Below are 24,051 nucleotides of genomic sequence, written 5' to 3' on the forward strand. Positions count from 1 at the left end.
TCATTTTAAATTGTAGGAAACAGTCATTACTTTCTATATAGACTGCTGTGGTTCCATTTATGAACACACAGCACCAGGCATGCAGGATTGTCTTGGACAATGCAAACTCTCAGACAATACAACAGAAAAGATATGAACATACTAAGCTGCCTTATACTGAGTCAGATCATTGGTCCACCTAGCTTACAATTACCTACTCGAACTGACTGACACTGGTTTTCCAATAGGATCCCTTCTTTTCCCTACTTGTCAGGGATGGAAATGGAGCTTCCCGTATGCAAAGCATACACTCTGCAACTGAGCTATAGCCAACCCCCCAAGGCTTAAAGATATATGGAGTGTTTCCCACTTGCAGGAGAAAATGGGAAGCACCTGTAGATGTGTGTTTCTATATCTCAATTATATGTCCTGTTGATCTTTTGGCTACTGTAACAGTTGCACATTCCTCCAATCAAGGTTGAAGTAATACATAATTTACTCCAGAAATCTGCAGTTTCCCTCTACAAGTGGCAATTGTTTTTTAACTGATTTTTTAAATCGTGTTATTGTATTGTTTTTCTTTACATGTTACTTTGAATGCTATTTTAGAAGACTTTGTGATTAGCTACTTTAAAAAGGATTAATAAAATACTGCATACAGCATTCAGTATCTGAATTTGGACTTGGTTACAAAAAAAAAGTAATCAGAAAGGTAAGCATTACACATTATAAAATTATGCTGATATAAATCAGCTACTTCTCGATGGTGCTAGCTGATTTAGGTCCATTTTACCTACCTTTCCATTTCAAACTATTTTGTATGTAAAAAGCTAATTTTTAGCTCATGTTTATGAAATTTCTTTATGCCAAGAGCAGGAAGTGGATCCTCAAACCACAGCGCAGACAAGGAATAAATCCCAGAACAAATGTGGAATAGCAATTGCACAATAAATCATCTGACAAAAAGTTCCACAATCACTGAATTAAAGCTGGTAAGTTTGTGGAAGGTGCACAGTCAGCTCTTCAAGCTAGAAGGGAGCCAATTAAAACCTCTAAGGGGTCACATAATATAAACATCACCTGCCCAGTGCAATTAAAGCAGGTGTGGGGAACCTTTGGCCCTCCAGATGTTGCTGAACAACAACTCCCATCAGCACCAACAAACATGGCAAACAGCCAAGGATGATAAGAGTTGTCGTTCAGCAACATCTGCAGGACCAAAAGTTCCCCACACCTGCATTAAAGGGACTTTGTATATGTTCCATTATTTCATAGGAGCATGTGTAGAAGAGTTCTCAGCAGATTATGCTTATCTATTATATAGGGATGGCACTGACAGAACATTCTAAAATCTATTTTCCATTCTAATTGATGGCAGTCTGTGCTTCAGGTTGGCTTCCTGAGGACTGATAGTCATCTTTTAGCAGCAAAGAATTGGCAACACTATTTGCCCAATGGAAGAGGAAGTTCAGCAAAACAATTTTAGGCAATAAGCCAGACATGATTAAGCACAACTCTCAGTTATTTCAGTGTAAACCATTTAAGCATGATTTTAAATTTTCCATTTAAATCAATGGGAAGTACTTCACTTTGACTGGATCACACTCAAAGTTTTGTTTATATATGCATGCTGCAATCATATATGCATTACCTGGGTGTAAGACTTATTGGACTCAGTGGGGCTTATTTCTAAGTAGATATACATTAGGTTGCACTGACAGATATATTTTAAAACATACATTAAGATTTATGTCATTTTACTTTCCATTTTAAAAACTCCCCTCCCAACAGGATGAAAATGGCACATCTACAAGAAACAGATTTTTAACTTAAAATTTACCTGAGACCCTGTAATGTGAAGACAGACAAAAGGAAATATATGATATAAACAGTCCCCTGAAAGGAAGTACAATTAGGTTGGCTATTACAAACATCAGGAGGAGGAAAGAAACAGGCAAAACTACTCTAAAACTCACCATCTCTACACTGGTTGCTAAGATATTTTATAGGGACATATAACAGCACTAGTACACACTACAGGAATACTGATCACTTTTAAAAACCTCATATATGCATGTATAGGTTACAGGAGGTTACTAGAGTTTACAGTTTTGCCAATTATTTAAGACATATTTTTCTCCCTCATGTATAGTCCATTTACAATATAAACAGGGGTTATTTCTATGGCATTTGTTGAATGTATTCTTACAAGCTCTATTTTCAATCTACTTGTTAGGTTAAAAACTATTTTAAGATTAATACTTGTATATCACTGCACATATTGCAGTGTAATGCTATGGGGTATACTGTGTGCAGTAATACATTGCAGAGTTGTTTATGAGTGGCATGTCCAAGAAACACCATTCTTGCTCTTTCTTATTTTATATTGTCCCTGTACCACTGCTACTTGTGATAGTAGTTGATGGCATATGCTCTTGGAATGGCCATGGGGTTGGAATAGGGGAATAAAAGCAAAATATGTACACCCCAAGACTGTTGTTTCAAGAAAGAATCTGTCTTTCAAAAGTTATGCTTTCTGTGTAATAATAATAATAATAATATAGACTAAATTCAGGGTTCACCTACTTCACCTACCCTGCTGGCTGAAAGAGAAGAATACATCGAAAGGCTGTATAAAGAGCTTGGTAAGAAATTAGCAGGGGCAAAATACATAGCTGAACTACAGAGGTAAATGCTAACTGTTTTCTATGTGGAAGCTAGGATATACATACTACTGTAACAATATAAAATTAGGCACAAATTATACAATGGCTTTTTGAGAAGGAGAGATTGTAAAGAAAATTGTACAATGTAAGGAAAACATATCTGGAACAAACCTAAAATGAGGACTTGTATCCCCCCCCCTCAATTTGCCAAGTTAAGATATTTAAAAATTCTAAGAACTGAGGCGTTTTAATAAAATTGAAATTGAAATCTAATGGAGTATTAATTGAAATGAATGAAATTAAGACAGGGGTGCCCATCCACCTCAGCTTGGCACTCTTTTGCATCAGATTTCAAAACAGAGATACATCTTTTTCTCACACAGTACACATCATGCTCTTATTTTATTTTTCTCCACACACACAAGCACCCTTTAAAGTTTGAAAGGCTCATTAATCTCTCTCTACACCAATGCCAAGCATCATATTATATTAGTGCACTGTATTGAAAGGCTGTCTCCTTGCATGCTTTACAAAGCAACTCTGCTAGTGCCAATGTAACCAGCAGCCACTGAATGGAAGACATGTTGGCAGAATCAGTGGGCCACATTTGGCTCCTATGGCATAAATGCTGGAAGACTCAATTCAAATTCAGTGTAGTCCTTCTACATTTATATCTGGCATTACCGAGGTAGGAATCTAGTCCCATACGTTGCATATGAACTTTTCTCAGCTGCATGCTGCAATTTTAAATTTTCATTCAACCACCTCCAGCTTGTGTATGTGAAGCATCACTCCAGGATGTTTTCAGGTATGAAATTCCAAGTTCAAACCTTAGCATGCTCAATAAAAGGGATCTCAGGATGGAAAAGGCTTTGGCCTGAGAGAACTTCAAGACTGGCTGCCAGTCAAGTCTGGTAAGTCTGGTAGGCTCAATAGGCTACTAACCTAACTCTTCTCCTATCTATCTATCTATCCAGTTACAGCCCAGTGACAACCACACGTTTCATTAAAATATTAGGGTGCTTATAACTTGGGGCAAATAGATATGAAGAGGATTTGTCCGGATGGCAATCCAACGGCTTGGTTGTAGCGTTCCATAGTTTTACATATTAAGAAACTTGGCCCAGATGGTTCCCAGGCCTAATTTAATATCCTTCAAAATCAATGAGCACAGAGCAGGAAAGCAAGTTGTTGTGACTTTCACTCAGGAAGACATAGTCAATTGTCCCCACTCTTTTAGCCCTGTATTTATGGATTTTTATGGGTCTTGAAAATAGGCTATAGGTGTTTCTCTGCTAGGTTGATTTTGTGACAAATCCACTTTTCTTTTTAAAACAACAATGAGATGACAAATATGGATGTATAGGGTTTTTTTTCAGTAATCTGCCCAGCACTGCATATAGTTGTGAACCCACTTGTCTATCAGCAAAACTGAACCAGAGGCAGTATTCATGGGCTGCCCAGAAGGTGCCAGCAACTTGTTTCCCACTCGTTCAGCTGAAACAAACAAAACCAAATTGAGTGAATGAGCCCTAAGAGCAGAATTGGCCAAATACTCACAGAAGCAATTTCCCAGTACAACTGTTCCCAATACAACTGTTCCACAGTGTATGTATTTGTTCCTGGGCACCACTGTATATAAAAAACTAAATCCAGTACTTAAAGTGGTCTATCTAGTTCTTTACTATAGGCATGCAACAGTAAATCATACTTTCTAAGTAACCACCTTCAGGCACTGTGTAAAAGAAAGGGGACAATGAAGAAAGAAAGAAAGAAAGAAAGAAAGAAAGAAAGAAAGAAAGAAAGAAAGAAAGAAAGAAAGAAAGAAAGAAAGAAAGAAAGAAAGAAAGAAAGAAAGAGCTGTACAACATGGCCACAAGAGGGGGAATTACTAGCACTGGGTCTCCAGTTCAAAATCTTTCGGTGGCAATTTAAGTCCAAGGGAAGACGTTCCCAGTGGGTCTATCATATTCTGGTAGCGTTCACCACGGTGTTTAGCCAAAAATGGTCCCCAATCTGGCTGTGGAGAGCAGACCAACTTGAGCCTCTAGAATTTGCAGGTAGGGGAAGTGGGGAGAATAAATAAATAACAAAAAGTAGATTAGAATCAATTGAAATGACTGCACAGTAATATGAAAATACCCTGCCATTCAGTGTTTATTTTCTGCAAGATAAGTAGAAAATAAAATGTGCAGGTTTTAAATATCCAGACTTCCCCATCTTCTCTCCCTCTAGTCCCCCAGATACATGAAAACAACTCACAGTCATAGTCACCAGTCACCAAGCTCACAAACCAAAGGACATGGGCTCAATTATCTAGCCCAGTCATCTAAGCAGTAGGTTACTGCATGAAAATAATAGGATTTTTGTTTAGCAAATTTCCTGAAAGTATGCAGATGACTAAAACGTAATACACTGCCAAGAATTAGCAAAGATTTTAATCATCAGATCACAAATTATTTTATTGCTATCTATGGAGGAGGGGATTAATTCTGCAGAGATACAGACAATGAAAAACTTGTTAATCTTGCTACTGAATTCATTGTTAAAGATATAATTTGATCAATGCATTTTATATAAAAAAGGGAAAGAAAAACCTGTTTATGATGGTTTAAGAGGGAACAATTATATGTTTATTGCCTATTAAAAGGAATCAAGCCTCCATATCAGTTATTTTAATTTCTGCTTAATTACCAACTTGCAACCGTTGCCTCCCAAATCAACTGTAATGAACTGGGTAACTCAGGAAATACTGTGCTGAAAATGAAATAACTGCTGCAGCGAAATATATTCCTTTCAAACAAGAAGGTGATGTTTTGGTACTGCTTTGGGTACCATGATTTAAAAGGAGAAGTGATAGCAGTTTTTTGGCAAGCCAATCCAGTCCTTGTACCATTAGAAGTCCAGAAACAAAGTTACTGACTTCAGAGAGAAAAGGAAGCAGCCAGTAAAAATGCAATAGTTTTCAGAATAGGGGTTAATGAGCTTTACAGACAGTTCAGAAGACTCAAAATAAAACAATAAACTCCAGTTTGTATTGTTTTCCTGATCCCTAAAACTCCTAAGGCATGTTTATGATTTGCTTATTTTGATTTTAAAAAATTATTGTCTCCAGACTTAGGGACTGGGCCCCTAAAGAAAACTTGTAATATTATTTATTATGAAACTCATGAGAGCAGGTTACATGCATTTTTTCAGCAACAGCTCAGACTATGAAGTGTCTGTCCTGTCCACTGAGCGTAAAATCTTTCAACTTTACTCCATATTGTTTACAGAAGAGACCCTTTAAAATATATATTCTGAGTCAACATGGACTATCATCACTTCATCAGTGCTGAATAATTAGTATGTTAATGTTTTAAAATAGAGCTGGGATGTATTTACTCCCTAAAATTCTTACTTGCAAATTTGCATGTCAAATATTCTCCTGATATCCTCTGGGTGTTCAGATATTCTGCAAATATTCTCCAAATTGTTATTCATGCAGATCTTTGCAGTGCCATATAACCGATAACAATACAAATCCTACATACTTGTGTGATGGCTGGTTAATTGGAACTAGGCTCCAAATATGGACACAGATACATTCCAACAATAAAAGTGGATTTTAAAAATATCAGCTGTGTACTTGCAGACATATGGTACATGCAGGGCCGGCACCAGGCATGACTGGGCCCTTCGGCACCAGCCTGCCCTGGGCCCTGTGGCACCTGACTGCATGCCCCACCTACCTCTCCCATTGCTTCATTTTAACTGCTTATGCACTGTGCATGCATGCATACTATCAACCAAGATGGCGGTGAGGGCTTCCCTAAGGGGGCTGATGCCCCCACTGACATCTTAGTTGATGGCACACACGTGCACTACGCTATGCACACACACACGCCTGCCATCTACCAAGATGGCAGCAGGACCATCAGCCCCTTAGAGAAGCCTCCGCTGCCATCTTGGTTGATGGCAGGCATGTGCGCTCAGCACTCCCAGCATTCCCAGCAATGGGAGAGGGAGGTGGGGTTTGTGTGCAGGCTTTTTGAAGCCCACACGGTCCATATGGGGGGAGTGCCTAGGAGCTCCCTCTTTGCGATCTACTGCAAAGTCAGGAGTCGACACTGCCGTGGATCGTGAAATGGGAGTGCCACCCTCCAACCCTAAGGAAGGGCCCTTCAGGGGCCCCTCTGGGCCACAGGGGCCCTTGGCCAGGGCCTGACCTGGCCACCCTCTGGTGCCAGCCCTGGATACATGCGTATTCTGGAAATGCCCTTGTAGCTTCTAACTTTTAAAACCTCTAAACACAAGCATAAGCTCAGACAATGAAATTTTATTCTGTCCTGGACCTACTTGGAAGTCTACTCCCTGAGTAAAAGTTAATAAATTTACCAATAAGAGTCGGGTCTCATTTTATGTCAGCCATGAAACTGCTGCAGCACTACTCCATTCTCTGCTATTGGAATAATGTGGGTAGAGTCCATACTGTGGCTCTTCCCAATGCTTGTATTACTCTAGTGTGAGACTGTCATTGGAAAGATCTATAGCAGGGGTGGGGAACCTTTTTTCAGCCTGAGAGTTGCTTTACCTTCTGGGTGACTTATCAACAGTCATATGCTAGTGGTGGGTGGCACAATGCATGTAAATTTCACCTTTGTACATTAAGCTAGTCTCTACACACTCACACAGCCCTCTGTATTCTCTCTCCAGGCAAGCAAGAGGCCTCAACAGAATTCAAGGACACAAATATTCAGGGTGCGACGCAGGGCCAGTGAGGGGTGTGACCTAGGAAGAGTTCCAAGGGTCAGATAGAGTGGCACGTTTCCCGCCCTGATCTATGGGGCTCTTCCAAATGTCCCACAGTTTCCTGGTAGCATTGGAAGGAGTGGTACTTCAGCAATTCCCATACAGTGTAAAATGAGACCATACGTCATTTCTACACATTCCTGATCCCAACACCCATCCACCAGATCCTCCCCATGCATCAAAATGGCAACATAGCATTCATTAATGACTGTTGTAACTTTCTAAGCACTGTTTCTGAAACTAGTGTAAATACATGAAAGACCAACCCTATCCGGTGTTCTTAAAAATGGGAGGGAAGGTGAAGGGTTTACCTCAATAAATTTGCCAGGAGCTATGTGCATTTTTATCACAAACATAATAGGAATCCAGATAACAGAGCAAGCCAACATCAACCATGCTAGTACCATAGACCAGCCTGGATAGTGGTAGGTACCATAAGTCATGGGTTCCCACTTGTAGAAGCTGAAGCAAAGGATGAACTGGCAAAAAAAAAATCATCATCAAACACACTTGAATACAAACTGTGCATACATCATAAAATGTGCAAGCACATATATACATACACATACTATTTGATTCCTTTGACATCATATGTATTTACACATACATATAACAAACATTAACATACAACAGTAAATGTGCTTCTGTGATTAGATCAGAGGTACTGAAAATTCTGTAAATTCAGCACAACTCCACAGAAATCAATGGAACCCAGTTAGATTTCCATAAAGGAATAGGACCAGAACTTTATACCTATAGTAAAAATATTTATTACACAGACTATTGGCAGTGTAACTTAATGTGATTATCTTGTTATTACTGTATAAAGAGCACTACGGCTGCTTATGCTGATGCATAATTCGGTAACATCTATAAACTGCCTATGTATACAATAATTTAATGCAGAATATTTATAACAGTGTTACCACAAAGGCACATATAAAAATGACTATTTTTATTACACAAGATGTGGATCAATTTAAACTGTAGTCTTCATAATTCCAATACCTCAAGTGTTATTTACATCAAATATTAGTTTTTACAAAGGCAAAAACAAAAAAGATGCAGTTTTGCATTATCTCTGTGTTGTATACAACGCTGCATCTTCATCAATCAGTGCAAAATACATTTCCATTTGCCAGCAGTTACCACATTTTACTGCTCTATACGGTATCTTTCTTCCCATGGGTAGAAAAACAGCTTTGAGGGTATTTTGAGTAGAAAAAATGGCTGGAAGGGAAAGAGTTAAGTGGCATCTGCCTCACCATTTCCTCTACTTAAATACACAAACTCTCACAGCAGTTCTGGTTTTTAAAAAAAGTTGAGGGGAAAGATACATAGCACTTCATGTCAACACTGAATTGCCAATCAAATGGAAAAAAATGGATAAGGTAGATTAGGGGCATTTGAGATCTCTCCCTGCTACTGGACAAGAGAGGGGAAAGCTATTTTATTTCCTTTGTCTTTCCTCCCACCCCATTATTATTATTATTATTATTATTATTATTATTATTATTATTATTATTATTCTGATGATGTTGTTGCTCATGTAAACTGGCACTGTTTTGCATGTCTGAAGGCTGTGAAATGCAAATTGGCTGCGCACACTGCCTCTTGGTTACAACTGAGAATTGCAGATGTTGGGCAGGTGGGCAGTGACACAGAAGGTGGGCAGCGGTGAGAGCAAGCTGCCTCTTCTGGCAGTCTTATTCACTTGCACCACTTGGCAGTGGTGGCAGGGAGGAGGAGAGCCAGGAGGCCAGAGCCTAGCAGGCAGGTGGCAGACAGTAACTGGCTGAGCTGAATGGCAGACGCACATCCTCACAGGGCTAGGTAGAGGGGGCAGCTCTTTGATCAGGCAGGTTCAACCAGACTGTAGTTCTCCATTTGCTGCAAGCCCGTCTGCAAGATGATTTGTCTCTGCTGCCAGCCTAGCACCCTGCATTTAGTCTGGAATAGAAGAGGTTGGAGCAAGGAACCCTCAGCTAGTAACAAAGGAGCAACTAGTACAGCGGCCACCCCAGGTATAGTTCAGCTGTGTGTGTGAGTGTGGATGAGAGAAAGAAGAAAGTGTGGGTCTGGGTGGCCCTATACTCTGTGCACATGTGTGAGTGAATTATGAAACTGAAAGTTTTCTGCATGCTGTTGTAGCACGGTTGGTATCTGGACTGTGATCTGAAAGCTTGCTTATTTATTTATTTATTTATTTATTTAATATTTAATTTGTATCCCGCCCTTCCTCCCAACAGGAGCCCAGGGCAGCAAACAAAGTGCTAAAAACACTTCAAAACATCATAAAAACAGATCTTAAAATATATTAAAACAAAACAGCGTCAAAACCATTTAAAAAAAACAACTTTAAAAAAGGGTTTAAAACATTATTAAAAAACATATTAAGCAATTCTAACACAGATGCAGACTGGGATAGGTCTCAATCTAAAAGGCTTGTTGAAAGAGGAAAGTCTTTAAAAGGCGCCGAAAAGATAGCAGAGATGGCACCTGCCTAATATTCAAAGGGAGGGAATTCCACAGGGTAGATGCCACCGCACTAAAGGTCCGTTTCCTATATTGTGCAGAACGAACCTCCTGATAAGATGGTATCTGCAGGAGGCCCTCACCTGCAGAGTGCAGTGATCAACTGGGTATATAAGAGGAAAGACCGTTTTTCAGGTATACTGGTCCCAAGCTGTATACACCAAAACTAGAACCTTGAACTTGGCCTGCTAGCAAATGGGCAGCCAGTGCAATTCTTTCAGCAGCAGAGTGACATGTTTGTGATACCCTGCCCCAGTGAGCAGTCTCGCCACCGCATTTTGCACCAGCTGCAGCTTCCGGACCAAGCTCAAGCGCAGCCCCACATAAAGCGCATTACAGTAATCCAGCCTGGAGGTTACCAGTGTTTGGACAACAGTGGTCAGGCTATCCCGGTCCAGAAACGGCCGCAGCTGTCTCACCAAAAGGTACTCCTAGCCACTGAGGTCACCTGGGCCTCTAGCAACAAAGATGGATCCAGGAACGCCCCCAGGCTATGGACCTGCTCTTTCAGAGGGAGTATGACCCCATCCAAAGCAGGCAACTGACCAATTATCCGAACTCAGGAACCACCAACCCACAGTGCCTCTGTCTTGCTAGGATTCAGACTCAGCTTATTGGCCCTCATCCAGCCCACCACCGAGTCCAGGCAGCGGTCAAGGGCTTGCACGGCCTCTCCTGATTCAGATGTTACGGAGAAATAGAGCTGGGTATCATCAACATACTGCTGACACCTCTCCCCAAAGCTCCTGATGACTGCTCCCAAGGGCTTCATATAGATGTTAAACAGCATGGGGGACAAGATGGTACCCTGTGGCACCCAACAGCACAGCCGCCAGGGGGCCGAAAGACAGTCACCCAATGGTATTCTGAGAGCGACCCTGGAGATATGATCAGAACCACTGTAAAACAGTGCCTCCAATACCCATCCCACCAAGTCGGCCCAGAAGGGTACCATGGTCAATGGTATCAAAAGCCGCTGAGAGATCATGTAAGAATAATAGGGTTGCACCCGCCCTGTCCTTCTCCTGATAAAGGGCATCCATCAGGGCGACCAAGGCCGATTCAGTCCCATAACCAGGCCTCAACCCAGACTGGGATGGGTCAAGATAATCTGTTTAATCCAACAGTACTTGCAATTGCTGCGCCACAACCTTCTCAATCACCTTCCCTAAGAAGGGGGTATTTGCAACCGGTCAGTAGTTGTCACAAACCAATGGGTCCAGGGTGGGCTTTTTCAGGAGTGGTCGGATCACCGCCTCTTTCAAGGTAGCTGGAACCACTCCCTCTCGCAATGATGCGTTGACCACACCCTGGATCCACTCAGTCAGACCCCCTCGGCAAGTTTTAATAAGCCAGGAAGGGCAAGGGTCAAGAGGATACATTGCTGGCCGCATCATCGCAAGCACCTTGTCCACATCATCAGGCTGCATCAACTGAAACCGTTCCCAAGAAGTTGCAGCAGACATTGCACTGGACACCTCATTGAGGACTACAGTAGATGTGGATGGGGCATCAAGACTGCTACGGAGGTGAGCAACTTTACCCTCAAAGTGCCTTGCAAACAATTCACAGTGGACCTCCGAAGGGTCTAAGACTCCATTTCCTGGAGTTGATGTCAACAGACCCCTGACAATATGGAAAAACTTCACTGGACAACTACTTGAGGATGCGATAGAGGCAGAGAAGTGGGCCTTCTTCGCCGCCCTCACCGCCACACAGTAGGCACGCTTATGATGTTTTATTTGTGCCCGATCAGCCTCACAGCATGTCTTTCACCACTTGCACTCTAGCCATGCCTGTTTTATTGCCCTTAGCTCATTGGTGTACCATGGTGCAAGCTGGGCTCCACAGTGCCGGAGAGGGCGCTCGGGGGCAACCATGTCGAGAGCCCAATGCGCCTCGCTGTTCCAAAGCATGACAAGAGCTTCAACAAGTTCACCTGCTCTATCTACTGGGAACTCCCCCAGGGCATTCAGGAATCCAGTGGATTCCATAAGGCTCCGGGGCGGACCATCTTAATCTGTCCACCTCCCCTGCAGGGAAGGATCAGAGCCATAAGTCTAAACTTCACTAGGAAGTGATCTGACCATGACAATGGGGTGACATCTACCGCCCCATTTCCAGACCACCTCTTCCTCCATCTGGAGCAAAACACAAGTTGAGGGTGTGCCCTGCCCTATGTGTTGGGCCAATAACAACTTGAGACAGCCCCATGGTCGTCATGGAGGCCATGAAGTTCTGAGCCAGAACACTAGAGGCAGCCTCAGCATAGACATTGAAATCACCCAGCACTATTGTTCTGGGCTCCGAGATGACCTCCACCAGCTCAGCCAGAGAAGCTGCTGGGAAGCAGGGTGGACGGTACACCAGCAGCAACCCTAGTTTACTGTCTCCTTGGCCCAACACCAGGTGCAGGCCCTCACAGCCAGCTCCAAGACAGAGTGGTTTCCTGGTGACAGAGATGGAAGTTCTGTAGACCATAGCAACTCCTTCCCCCCTCCCTGCAGCCTGTGCTGGTGCTGCACCGAGCATCCAGGTGGGCAAAGTTGGGTCAGATCAATTCCTCCAAGCTTACCCACCCAGGTCTCAGTAATGCACACTAAATCGGCACCTTCATCCACAATCAAGTCATGGATGAGAGTGGTCTTATTATGTACCGAAACTTCTGTGGTTAGTATCGCTTGGTGGAACAGCATACAGTAGAGGAGCACCTTTTACGAACAGAGCATTTTCTATAGTTCCATGCTGTAATTTGGCAACCCTGTGCCTGGAGTCCAGATAATATTGCGGCTGAAGGCTGCAATAAACACATGGACATATATAGCTGAGTTGAAATATGGGCCACTTTTATTAAGATTAACCAAAAATCTGAATATGAAAGACTGACAGCAGGAACTAACTACACAGTATGTATCAGGCTATCCTGCAGCTGTTCAGGTGACCAAACCCTGGCGGGGAGGAGGGCAATTTAGCCTATCCCTTCCCCAAGCCACACCATAAAGGTGTGTAGGTACACTCACCTGCATCATCACCCTCTGGGACCCCAGCTCTAGGTGGATGAGACAAATTGGCCCCAATTGTGGTTCATATCTTACTTCCGGGTCCTATAGCCATGAGCTGCAGGCCTCAGGAGTTGCTCATCACCCTCAAAGGTGCTTAAGGGCCTCACCTAGCTGATCTTACTTGCTTCCTTACCCACACCTTCCTGCTACCAAAAAGGGACAAATCTCTATGTTCTGTAGGGATAGTAAAGTCTTTTTTGCATGCCTAAATCATACCTGTTTCTCCAAAAGGAAGAATATAAAACTATACAAACTTTAACTATTTCTGGATTGGGGTCTTCCTTTCTGTTAACTATTTCATAATAAGTTTTTTCAAAATGTTGTAGTGTATTCACATGCTATCTTATGTTTGCCTTTCCTTAACTTGAGTACATTATCTACCTCTCTGTCAGCTAATAAACATAAATATACCTAGAATTGAAATTATTCAGTGTTAAAAGACTTTTATTATTTTAACTGATCTTAAATTGACCTACTGCTTTAAGTCCATTTCACCTTGCCTTTCTCATTTGAAAGCATCCTCTTTTCACAGAGAAGGACTATTTCAGGTTTCATAAGGGAAAGCAAAAATATTTTGGTGAGGAGAGTGACAAAATTCACAATTTGTGTGCATATGTGATTATCCCCCATGGCCTCCCTAAACTGTTCCCCTAGCTTTCATCTAGAGTAGCAATGTTGAAATGTACTGCACTTTTTAAAATCTTGGAAAACCTTTTTTTTGTTAGGCTTTCAATCTAACAGACAACTTTAGATTCTAATACTTGGACATAAATAAGCTGTTTAGATGGGGAGGATGGAAATGAAGGACTCTTTTATCTCAGTGCCAGTAACAGATGCTAAGAATATATAGTAGAATAGCATCATGATCAGATGGAAGTGTAGGGTATTCCTTGCTTAGAGATTCAGATTTCCAGCAAAGTGAACATATGGTTCTTCTGTTCTGTCTTTATAATTTTGAAATAGTTCATTAATCCATTTTAAAATGCAAAGACATAATGGATCTTTCTCTATAATACTCTGAAGTATAAACTGCAACAAAATAGGAGAAACATCAGGAAGAATATGTGATTCTGGCTGCTTATATTAAATTCCTTTGTTCGATTTCCCCACCCCCAATGATAATATGGATGCCACACTGTTTAGCATTTTACAGATTGACCCTGACTATTATAGAAACGTTAATGGATTTCCCCTCCAGTTCTCTACTAGCACCTCACAACCCACACATTATATTTGGAGTGCCAGTGGAAATTGAAGCTCTTGATGCAGAGCGACACCTAGTGGCGCTAGGAATTATCAGTTGCTAAATTGCACAGATTTTTTTCAATAAAATTGTATCTTGTGCTTTGAGTTGGAATACTTTAGCTGTGCACAGAAAAGCAAAGCCATGTTTACCAGAATGGTTTGTCACACTAGTTCAATTTCAGTAAGTGAACTTGCTTAAGAGAGCAACCATTGTTCTAGGGAGAAATACTTGGCAGCAGATTACTCCACCCAGCCTCCATAATGGGCTCACTGCTAAGAAATATGGCATCTCTGTTCAACAGAACATTTAAACACATGGCTTACTTTAATGCACTCTTCTTACCAACTGTCACGAGGCCCATTTCTGTCTGTGAGTACCTTGCCAAAGCTGGATCTTGAGATATAGTGCTTTCCAAACTGACAGTAAAATTAGGTTTGGAGTAGAGTATACCTTCCCATTGGTTAGGCTGCATTTGTTCATTCCATACAGTGCATGCAGGGCTTACGGCTCTTTCTATATTACATGAGGGGATGAGTGGAAGCAAGAGTGTCTGCAGAAATATTGGAGGGGGTGTCTATGAATTGTTACTACATGTCATTGGCAACTCATTTCTCCCACCATTACATTCAGAATTCCAGGAGGGGGGGAGTGCTCCCTTATTTATTTATTTATTTATAAATATATTTGTATACCACCATTTTGTTAAAAACATCAAAGCAGTTTACAACTAATTAAACAAACAAGCAAACAACCATATGATAAAACATTAACAATACAACACAATAAGAACAAAGGTCAACTGTTGCAAAAAGGCATTTTCTTAATTCCTCCCCCCACAGACAACCTTGAGTGGAAACTGCTTACCTAGAGTGACATTTTGCACGATCTGTACACTAGAACCAGTGTGCGGTGTGGTGAAGCTGTCCTTTTGACACTGGCATTGCTGCAGCTCACCTAAATGGGGTAGGGCAGGGGAGGGTGATGGCGAAGTCAAGGCAGCATGGATGCATCATCGCAGCCAATCCATCCCTGCTGCCAGTGCATTCACACAGCCTTGTCCTCATCGCTGCCCTGCCCCTGCCCTGTCCAGGTAAGCTGCGCCAACACCATTGTTGAGAAGGCAGCTGTGTCCCGCCACCTGAGCAGCTATTGACTGGAGCCCCATGACTGGGGTCAACTGCATGGGCTCCTTAGCTTCCTGATTAGTACCTTCCTTCCTGTCCAGGTTATTGGTGAGTGGGGAAAAATCCTCATCTAGATTATTCTGATTATACATATGTTTGCCATATCAATATGAGATCTCATCACAAAGCAGCTCCAACATTACCATGAGAGGAAGCCCTAACCTAAATCTGGAAAATTCATTTACTAGGGGCAAGGCTACAGCCACTGTAATATGAAGTGTCTAAGATTTGAACTATGATGTAATTGAAGCTTACAACAGGAAAAAACCCTATTTCCTTACATACGTTTTACAGCCGCATTTGATTCATACTTGCACACAGTATAATTTCATCAGTGCAGGAGTGAGAATATTGCACACAACCCAATGAAATTTCTTTCATCCATATCCCACTGAAAATAAATAGGAGGTATGCAAGAGCATGTTACTTCACTTCAGTGCATTTCAATAGGGCTTGTACTGGAGAATTTATTGGCGCCTCATTATCTCCATCTAGAGCTAGACAAGAATTGCTTAAATTTGTTTACACATAGATAGTATGGAATAACACATGCCAAGGATCAGAAATAAAAGGGAGAACAGCTATCTAATGAATAAACATTGTTCTGTGCTAGATACAGCTACTAGAAGCTCAGATAAATTACATTAGTATTAGACAGAACAAATCTAATTTGAGTTGGGGAGAAGCAGAATGGTGAATCCATAGCCACATCCAAAGCCTCCCTGTTCACACCGGCCAGGATGTCAGGTGGTGGTGTTTCCTATAATTTCAGGCTGGCATAGCTGAGGGGCCCAAAAGCACCATGGATCCATGGGCTTGGGATCTGATGTTCTCAAAGCCGACAGGGGGCCCCACCCCAGTTTTAGGGCTTTTCCAATGGCTACTGCTAGACGTAATTTTCCATCTGACTGGATGAAATTTGGGGATTTACTGTGGTGGAAACCCTCCCAAACCCTGGTGGCACTCCCCTCCACCTATGGAGGATGGCAGAGATGCAACAAGATGCAATCCTACCCCCTCCCCTGGCCATCAGCAATGGTGAGTAGGGGTAAGATTGTTTTCTAAATCTGTTTTAGTTGTATGTATTTTTGTTTCATTAGAAAATAGGTTTAACTAAGAGATGTTGTGGCCATTTTCGTATGATAAGCAGGAACGAAGAAAAAAAGAGTCAGAAAAAAACAGATATTTCAGGCAGTCTTCCCTTCTCAGCTTTCTCCCCCCCCCCATTTTTCTGAATCTTACTGTTAAAATAGTTGGGGTCACAAAAGCCCAACAGATTCTCCAGAATTTGTTTGGCTGGAATCCAATCATCATCTCTATGTCTTCACAAAATCTTTGCAAGCCTGTAAAACAAAACAAATGTAAATCCAAAATGCAAAAGAGGCCAGCCTGCAGCTTACAAAATAGCTATAGTGATCTCCCTTGTGTCTAATTATGGGAACAGACATTCTGACTTGTCAGCCCACCTCTTCAAGAGACGTCCTAACCATATGGTATAATGTGGGTTATTATATGGCTAGCTGCCCTAATAAATTATTTCTCTTTAGAAAAGTGGTACTGTAATAAATATTAAACATATTTCTGGCTACTCCCCCCCCCATATTTTGAAACACAAAGAATAAAGCTAACATCACCTTACTGGCTACAGTTCCACAGGATCATATATTTATTTTCATTATTTTCTTCCTAAAGAGATGGTGGCTTTTTGTTGCTGTTGCAATGAAGATTCATGAAACCTTAATTAAAATGAATGGAGCCTGTGCAAAATTTAAAAAATCCAATATCTCCCCCCCCCCTAATACATAGCTCTATTAAAGTCAGGTTGCTAATGATTCTGCTGTAACTAGTGAAATCAGAGTAATGCTTGTGGCCAAGCTTTGTTTTTGTTTTTTGTCATTGGTTGTAGTTAACTTTTCCCCTATAGGCAAATAGGTAATGTGGAAGCCAGGAGAAAGGATTTCTAAATCAAAGTTCAGGGTGTGCCCTTGCATATTTATTCAATGCAATGCAAATCCTATCAAAGCTGAATTTTGTAAGCGCTGAATGAGAAAATAAAAGAGCAATGTGCTTTTAAAAATATGTTGGAAACAACGTTGTAGTTTCTCCATTAAAAGTTGGGAGAGTCATGAACTGAAATTTAGTTGAGTATTAAATAATATGCAAACAAAAATAACTAGGTAAAACACCCCAAAGAACCCAACCTGAACAATATTCCCCAGTATCAATTAAAATTTGTTTCCCTTGATGTCAGTAATAGTCAGGCCTGTAATTCTCACATTATTTCATTCCATTGCCTCTTGTTTGCTAGGTCTTCACAAGACTGCCACATTATCTAGTTCGCTGCATCAGAACTATGTGCACAGCAGGTGCCTTCTGTTTCAAAAAGGGAGGGACTAATGTTGATTTGGTGCAGCTTCCTTGCAATTCAGCAGCACAGCACCACTTGGCACTAAACGACAATTGGATGGCATGGTTTCTTTTTCTTGACTTCTCACTGCTTTTCCTCACACTGCTGTTCCTTACCACTAAGGAAACTGCCTGTGCTCAGTAACAGATGTTACTGAGCCCACACAACACTGAAACACTGTCACAGCCATTAATTATTCACTCCCAAAGTAAAAACAAACCACTTCAAAACAAAATAAAATGCATAACTTCTCTATTTTGGTGACAGTAGCGGATCAAAGCTGAATTTGCTCTTCTGATGTGCATTTTCAGTGTTTAGGTCCCTTCCAAGTAAAAGCAGAACACAAGGGTTCAGCTGTTCAAAAAAGTGTGCAAGTAGGCATTGCCAATTATAAGGTTGGTTTTAAAAGGACAAATTTGGGGGGGGCTTGGAGAACCACAGAAACCTTTTGGCATCATAGTGGGGTACCCATGAGCAATGGTGGCTCTAGAGCAGCCTTTCCCAACCAGTGTGCCTCCAGATGTTGTTGGACCACAACTCCCATCAGCCTTAGCCAGCATTGCCAATGGTCAGGAAGATGGGAATTGTGGTCCAACAACATCTGGAGGCACACTGGTTGGGAAAGGCTGCTCTAGAGTTTGGGGGGCTGGGCAAGAGAATCATTTGAAGCCCCTTAAAGGTGTCAGGCATAAAATTTCACTTAATTCTATACATGAAGCTACAGCAAAAGTATGAAAAATGTGTCATAATGCATTGATTGTGGTCACTTTTTACTACAACTGGAGTTGAGAATATCAAACACTACACTGTAAATATATGAATACAAGTCATAAACAAAAAGGAACAAGCTATTACCTCCATATGTGATGCTTACACCCGCCCCCCCAAAGAAATACCCTTAAAAAGCATATTATGTGATATCATAGTAGGAGAGAGATATGGTGAATTGGTGATAACCAGTTCACTGACAAATAACAGTATAGTGATTAATCACTTAAGAGTCAATTCTCTAGAGAAGGGCAACCAAAACGATCAAGGGGGTGGAGCAACTCCTCTCTGAGGAAAGGTTACAACATTCAGGGCTTTTTCGTTTAAAGAGGTGAGTAAGAGGAGATGATAAAATTATGCATGGCATGAAGAAAGTGGATAGAGAAATTTTTCTCCCTCTCTCTTGTGGACATCCAATAGAGCTGAATGTTGGGACATTCAGGACAGACAAAAGAAAGTACTTCACATGGCACACAGCTAAACTATGGCATTCGCTCCGACAGGAGGCAGTGATAGCCACCAATTCAGATGGCTTTAAAAGATGATTATACAAATTCTTGAGGGATAAGACTATCAATGGCTACTAGCCACAGTGGCTATGTTCTGCCTCTACTGTTGGAGGCAACATGACAGTATGACCAAAGGAAACACTTTGTCTCACAGTGAATAGTTAATACTATGGAAATTGCTACAAGAAGATGTGCTTACTAATAGCCATCAACTTGGATAGCTTTCAAAGGGGTTCAGACAAATTCATCGATAAGACCTTCAGTGGCTACCAGCCATAATGGTGGTATACAGGGCCGGTTCCAAAGGGTGGCCAGGTTGGGCACTAGCCCGAGGGTCCCGCAGCTACAGGAGCCCCTGGGGGGCCCCTGAGGGGCCCTCCGCTCCCTTTCCACAATCCGAGGCACAAGCTGTGCCACGGATAGCAAGACAAGAGCTTCCAAGCCACCCGCTGCCACTGCCGCTGCCGCCACCCGCCACACCTTTCTCTGCTGTTCTTTGCGGCTGCACACACTGCGTGTGCAGGGTTGCCATCAATCAAGATGGCGGCCGAGGTTTCCATAAGGGACTGCATGCCATCAACCAATATGGCAGCAGAGGTTTCAGTCCCTTACGGAAACCTTGGCCACCATCTTGATTGATGGCAACCCTGCACACACAGTGCGTGCAGCTGCAAAGAACAGCAGAGAAAGGTAGGTGAAGCAGGGGGATGGTGGCGGGGGATGGTGGTGGTGGGTGGCGGCAGCAGCAGGTGGCTCGGAAGCTCTTGTCTTGCGATCCGTGGCACAGCTCATTGCACGGATCACGGAAACAGAGTGGAGGGGCCCGGGGCAGGCTGATGCCCAAGGGCCCCGGCATTCCTGGAGCTGGCCCTGGTGGTATACTACCTCCAGTATTGAAACAGTAGGCCTCTGAATACCAATTGCTGGGGATCACAAGGGGGAACAGTGTTGTTGCACCAGTGTCCTGCTTGCAGGCTTCCCACATGTATCTGATTGACCACTGTGAGAATTGAGTGCTCATTGGCCTGATCTAACAGGCTCTTCTTATGTTCTTACCCTGTTTCATGAAATTGACTTTTTTGAGCCTGCTTAAGAAGCAATCAAACACTGCAATCCAAAGCTCTCCCAATTTTACCTTCAACTGAAATCAGTACTAATCTTACCAGCATTCTTGCGACACAGAAGAGTGCTGATATTTTTTTAAATCAATTTTGACTTTGAAAATGACATCTCACCAGATGCAACAGGTACAGTGAGAATAATGTGAGTATTGTTCAACAACTGAGTTACCTTTTAGTGTCACCTCTCCCTTCTTCAATTTCTAGTTGGGACCAGAGGAAAAGGCTAAAGGATAATATTTTCTCCACTCTGCTGAGATTTCATTGTAAAACAATACCTGTGAAATTGTGGATCTCTTCTCCTTTTGCCTTTTACTAAAGCAAAATTATTGCTTTCACTTCCTGATGTCCTGAGTGAACTGGGCAACTGAGCAGGGCCCATCCAAGGAACTATGGATGTGGATGGGCCTAATTTATAGGGGAAAAGATCCTCTTGCCTGTGTTTTTGTAGGGAGGTACTTGCTTGTTTGCAATGCTGCTGAGTTAAAGACAATGCAGGCTGACACAATATAAAAGAGGCATGTACAAGATCCTCCCTGCCTCCTTTACAATAGGTGGCAGCCATATCAATTGTGGCTCACTGAGTGCTGGTATATCGAATGATGGATTATTTGAATGACGGACATCTATGTATGAATTAACTCCATAATTTAGCAGTAGACTGGTTGGAATTCAAAACCTTTTGGAAAGCACGACAGACTGCAGTGGACATGCAATCAAGCCTAGCGGTGGGAGATGGTTCAGCAGCCTGCTATAACAAGTATACTTAAAGGGATAACGCCAGACTACAGTACAGTATAGTACTGTACAGTACAGGGCATTCAAAGAAGTTAAGGTTCATCTTGCAGAACACACAAAAGCACTAAGCTAATTGGTTTTTGAGAGAGAGCTAAAGTTGAAGACAGACATAAATTCTAACTGTGGAGAAAGTTATCTGAACACACATTCCATTAGAGATGAATGAGCTACTTGCAGCATTCACTTCAGAAAATTAGAGCCGCTTCTTGCATGTGTTTTAGAGCTTCTTTTCTCTGCATTCCTAGGATGCAGATATGTCATGTGTGAATGGGGATGCCATGCATGATTTGAACAACTTGTATAATATATCTACAAAAAGCAGGCACAAGTCCAGCTCCGCTTACCTGGGCGAAGCCTGGGCGGGAGGAGCGCAATTGCTGCTGAGGACGAAGCCGCAGAACCCATTTGAGGTAAGGGCAATGTTGTGCATTGCGCTGAGCTGACGCACGACATGCTGCACGGAGGAGGAGGAGCGCTAATGGGCTTATTTAAGCCAGCGCCACCCCCTCCTCCAGCCTCTTGGCTCACGACGAGGAAGGAGACGGAGCAGCATGGGACAGTTTGTTGCGGCGGCCATTTAGTTGGCCGCGTGGTCGGCGCCATTTCTAGGCGCTGAGTATAGGCTGCGTTCGGGGCCTAGCAGGCCCGATTGGGCTGGCGGTGGCAGCGGCGGCAGAGGGGCCGGGCCGAGCCCGGGTAGCAGCAATAAGGGCTGGTGCTGGGGCTTGGAGGACCATTTCTCCGCGACTGCCAGGCCATGTGGGGGTGGCGCTGAGGCCTTAGAGGCCGGTCTTTGCGATGCGAGGTTGCACCAATACGGTGGCGGCTGCAGTGGCTGCACAAGGCCTGTGCAAATAGATGCTGAGGCCATGGTGGCTGTGAGTGCAGCCTGCCTGCCCACCCAAACAGTTAAATAAGAACACTCACCTTATTGTTTGCAAGGCTAAGCCTGCCCTCGCCATGGTGTTAAGCAAAATCACCTAGCCTTCTATTGCCTGCAAGGCTAGGCTTGATAAGGGGCCTTACTGCCCTCCCTAGTTACGCAAGAACACCTAACTTCACATTGGGGGTTTTTCTGGTTCTCCAAAGGCTGGTCGGCCAGTTGGGTTAAGACATATAGCCATTTTGAATTTAATAAGTACAATGCCCCCCAAGAAAGGAATAGGGGGTCCAAAAGGGAAGCGCCCCCCCTGGTGTCAGTGTCTCCGGAGGAAGATGAGGCTCCACCTTGGGTGGCCATTTTAGCACGGTTGGAGGTGCTAGAGAGGCAGAGGGCAGGTTCGTCAGGGCAGGAGCACATACAGCCAGCTATAGCGAGAGAGTCCCCTGCAATGCAAGGGACGGCTGCATGTACTGCAGCTCTGTCTAGGCCCAGAAGGGCCAAGGGGTGGGACAGGCGTTCATATGGTCAACACGTGGGTGCTGGTGCTAACGTTGCTGCATTGATTCTAGCTAGGTTGGATGCGCTGGAGGCTGGGCCCAGTTCGGCTTTGGCAGCAGTTAGGGGGGTAGAGGCTTCTCCCCCCCTCTCCGGTGTCATCTGCAACAGCAGCAACTGCAGGGGCACAGGTATCCACTGCGTCGCAGTCCCGGGCTGAGGATTCCAGAACCACGGAGGTCCCGCGGCCAGGAATCGGGACAGGTGAGTCAGCTGCATCTACACCTGTATCTACACAAACAAGTTGGTGGCCGGGATGGGGTTGGCTGCCTTGGGGGCCGTGGGCCTCAGGCCAGGGTGGGCAATTCTCCACTCCAGTTAGTTCTGCATCACAAGTCAGGCAGGGAGTTGCTGCTGCTCAGGGGGATCAGCCACCTCCACTTCAAATGGCTTGCCAACAAGTTTGGCAGCATGCTGGAGGTGATTCAGTTTCTTCGGCTGCCCCCTCCAGCATGGTGGCGATGCAGGCTAATACTCCAGCACCGGAGCCACAGACCACTGCTTTGGCACCTGTGACGTTTTCGGACACACTTGGTTCGATTGCTGCAGGTGCCATTCCTTTTGGTGAGGCATCTGTTTCCTTAGGATTTCACCTGCTCCCTGCAACCAAAGAAAGGATTTGGCGTGGAGAGTATGTGGACTTGTTCACTCTACTCTACAGGGAGCAGCCTAGGAGAGATAAGGATAAGGATGGGGATGTAGAGCCGGAAAGGCCTAAACGTAAAAGGGTGGAGCTGACTTGGCACAACTGGTTGCCAGCCTACCTGATTTATGCAGGAGTGATCATGGAGAAACAGCCACTGAAAGGGCCCCTGTTGATGAAATATCTTGACATTATTTACAGGGCCTATATTGAGTTTTCTGGCCTGGCTTGGTTGTCTTACGATGAGGTCTTTCGTATGTGGGTGGCATGCGATAAGACACTCCCCTGGGATAGGAAGGAGCCTGACCTGTGGCTGCAGTTCATGATGGCAGCACGTGCCATGATGAGAGACACAGCAGATAGAGGGCATTTGCTCAGCAAGCAGTTGGCCGCTACCCTGCCCCGCAGTAATGTGGGGAAAGGGGTTCAACAACAGCTGTTCTGCTGGGAATTTAATTCCCGGGGATCCTGCATCCGTAACCCATGCTGTTTTTGACACGAATGTATATGTGGGGCTGCGCACTCGTGCGCAACCTGCCCATGGGGCAGGCCATTTAGGGCTGGGGGTAGAGATTATCAGGGAGGCTGGAAACAGCCCCCTGTGGGAGCGGCTCAAGGAAAAAGGCCCCTCCTCAGTTAAACTAGACATGTTGAAGCGCTTCCTGGACGGTTACCCAAACCAAGGGGCCACACGTTTTTTGTTTGATGGATTTTCCTTAGGCTTCCGAATTCCCTACACCGGCCCACGTTCAGCCTTTAGGTCTCGCAATCTACGATCCATGGTTGGAATGGAGGACTTAGTGCAACAGAAAATAGACAAAGAAGTGCAGGCTGGACGGGTTCTTGGCCTGTTCCAGTTTCCCCCTATCCCCAACCTTAGAGTGTCTCCTCCGGGTATTGTTCCCAG

At 43.5% G+C, this 24,051-nt stretch overlaps 1 protein-coding gene across 3 annotated transcripts in view; it reads right to left on the minus strand.

The window, feature by feature from the left end:
* Nucleotides 1-4,536: 4,536 nt before the first annotated feature.
* Nucleotides 4,537-24,051, minus strand: part of SLC6A5 (solute carrier family 6 member 5) — a 122,455-nt gene continuing 102,940 nt past the window's right edge. For 2 of the 3 annotated variants that reach the window (XM_061613139.1, XM_061613140.1), the window contains 3 exons: nt 16,706-16,806; nt 7,748-7,915; nt 4,537-4,692 (listed from right to left, as the gene is read on the minus strand). In XM_061613139.1, the coding sequence (XP_061469123.1) occupies nt 4,537-4,692; nt 7,748-7,915; nt 16,706-16,806 (425 nt within the window). Of the gene's footprint in view, nt 4,693-6,070; nt 6,100-7,747; nt 7,916-16,705; nt 16,807-24,051 lie in introns of those variants that run through there. The other variant, XM_061613141.1, reaches the window with a different exon arrangement.

This window comes from Rhineura floridana, chromosome 2, assembly GCF_030035675.1.
Source record: "Rhineura floridana isolate rRhiFlo1 chromosome 2, rRhiFlo1.hap2, whole genome shotgun sequence".
NCBI classification, from domain to species: Eukaryota; Metazoa; Chordata; class Lepidosauria; order Squamata; family Rhineuridae; genus Rhineura; species Rhineura floridana.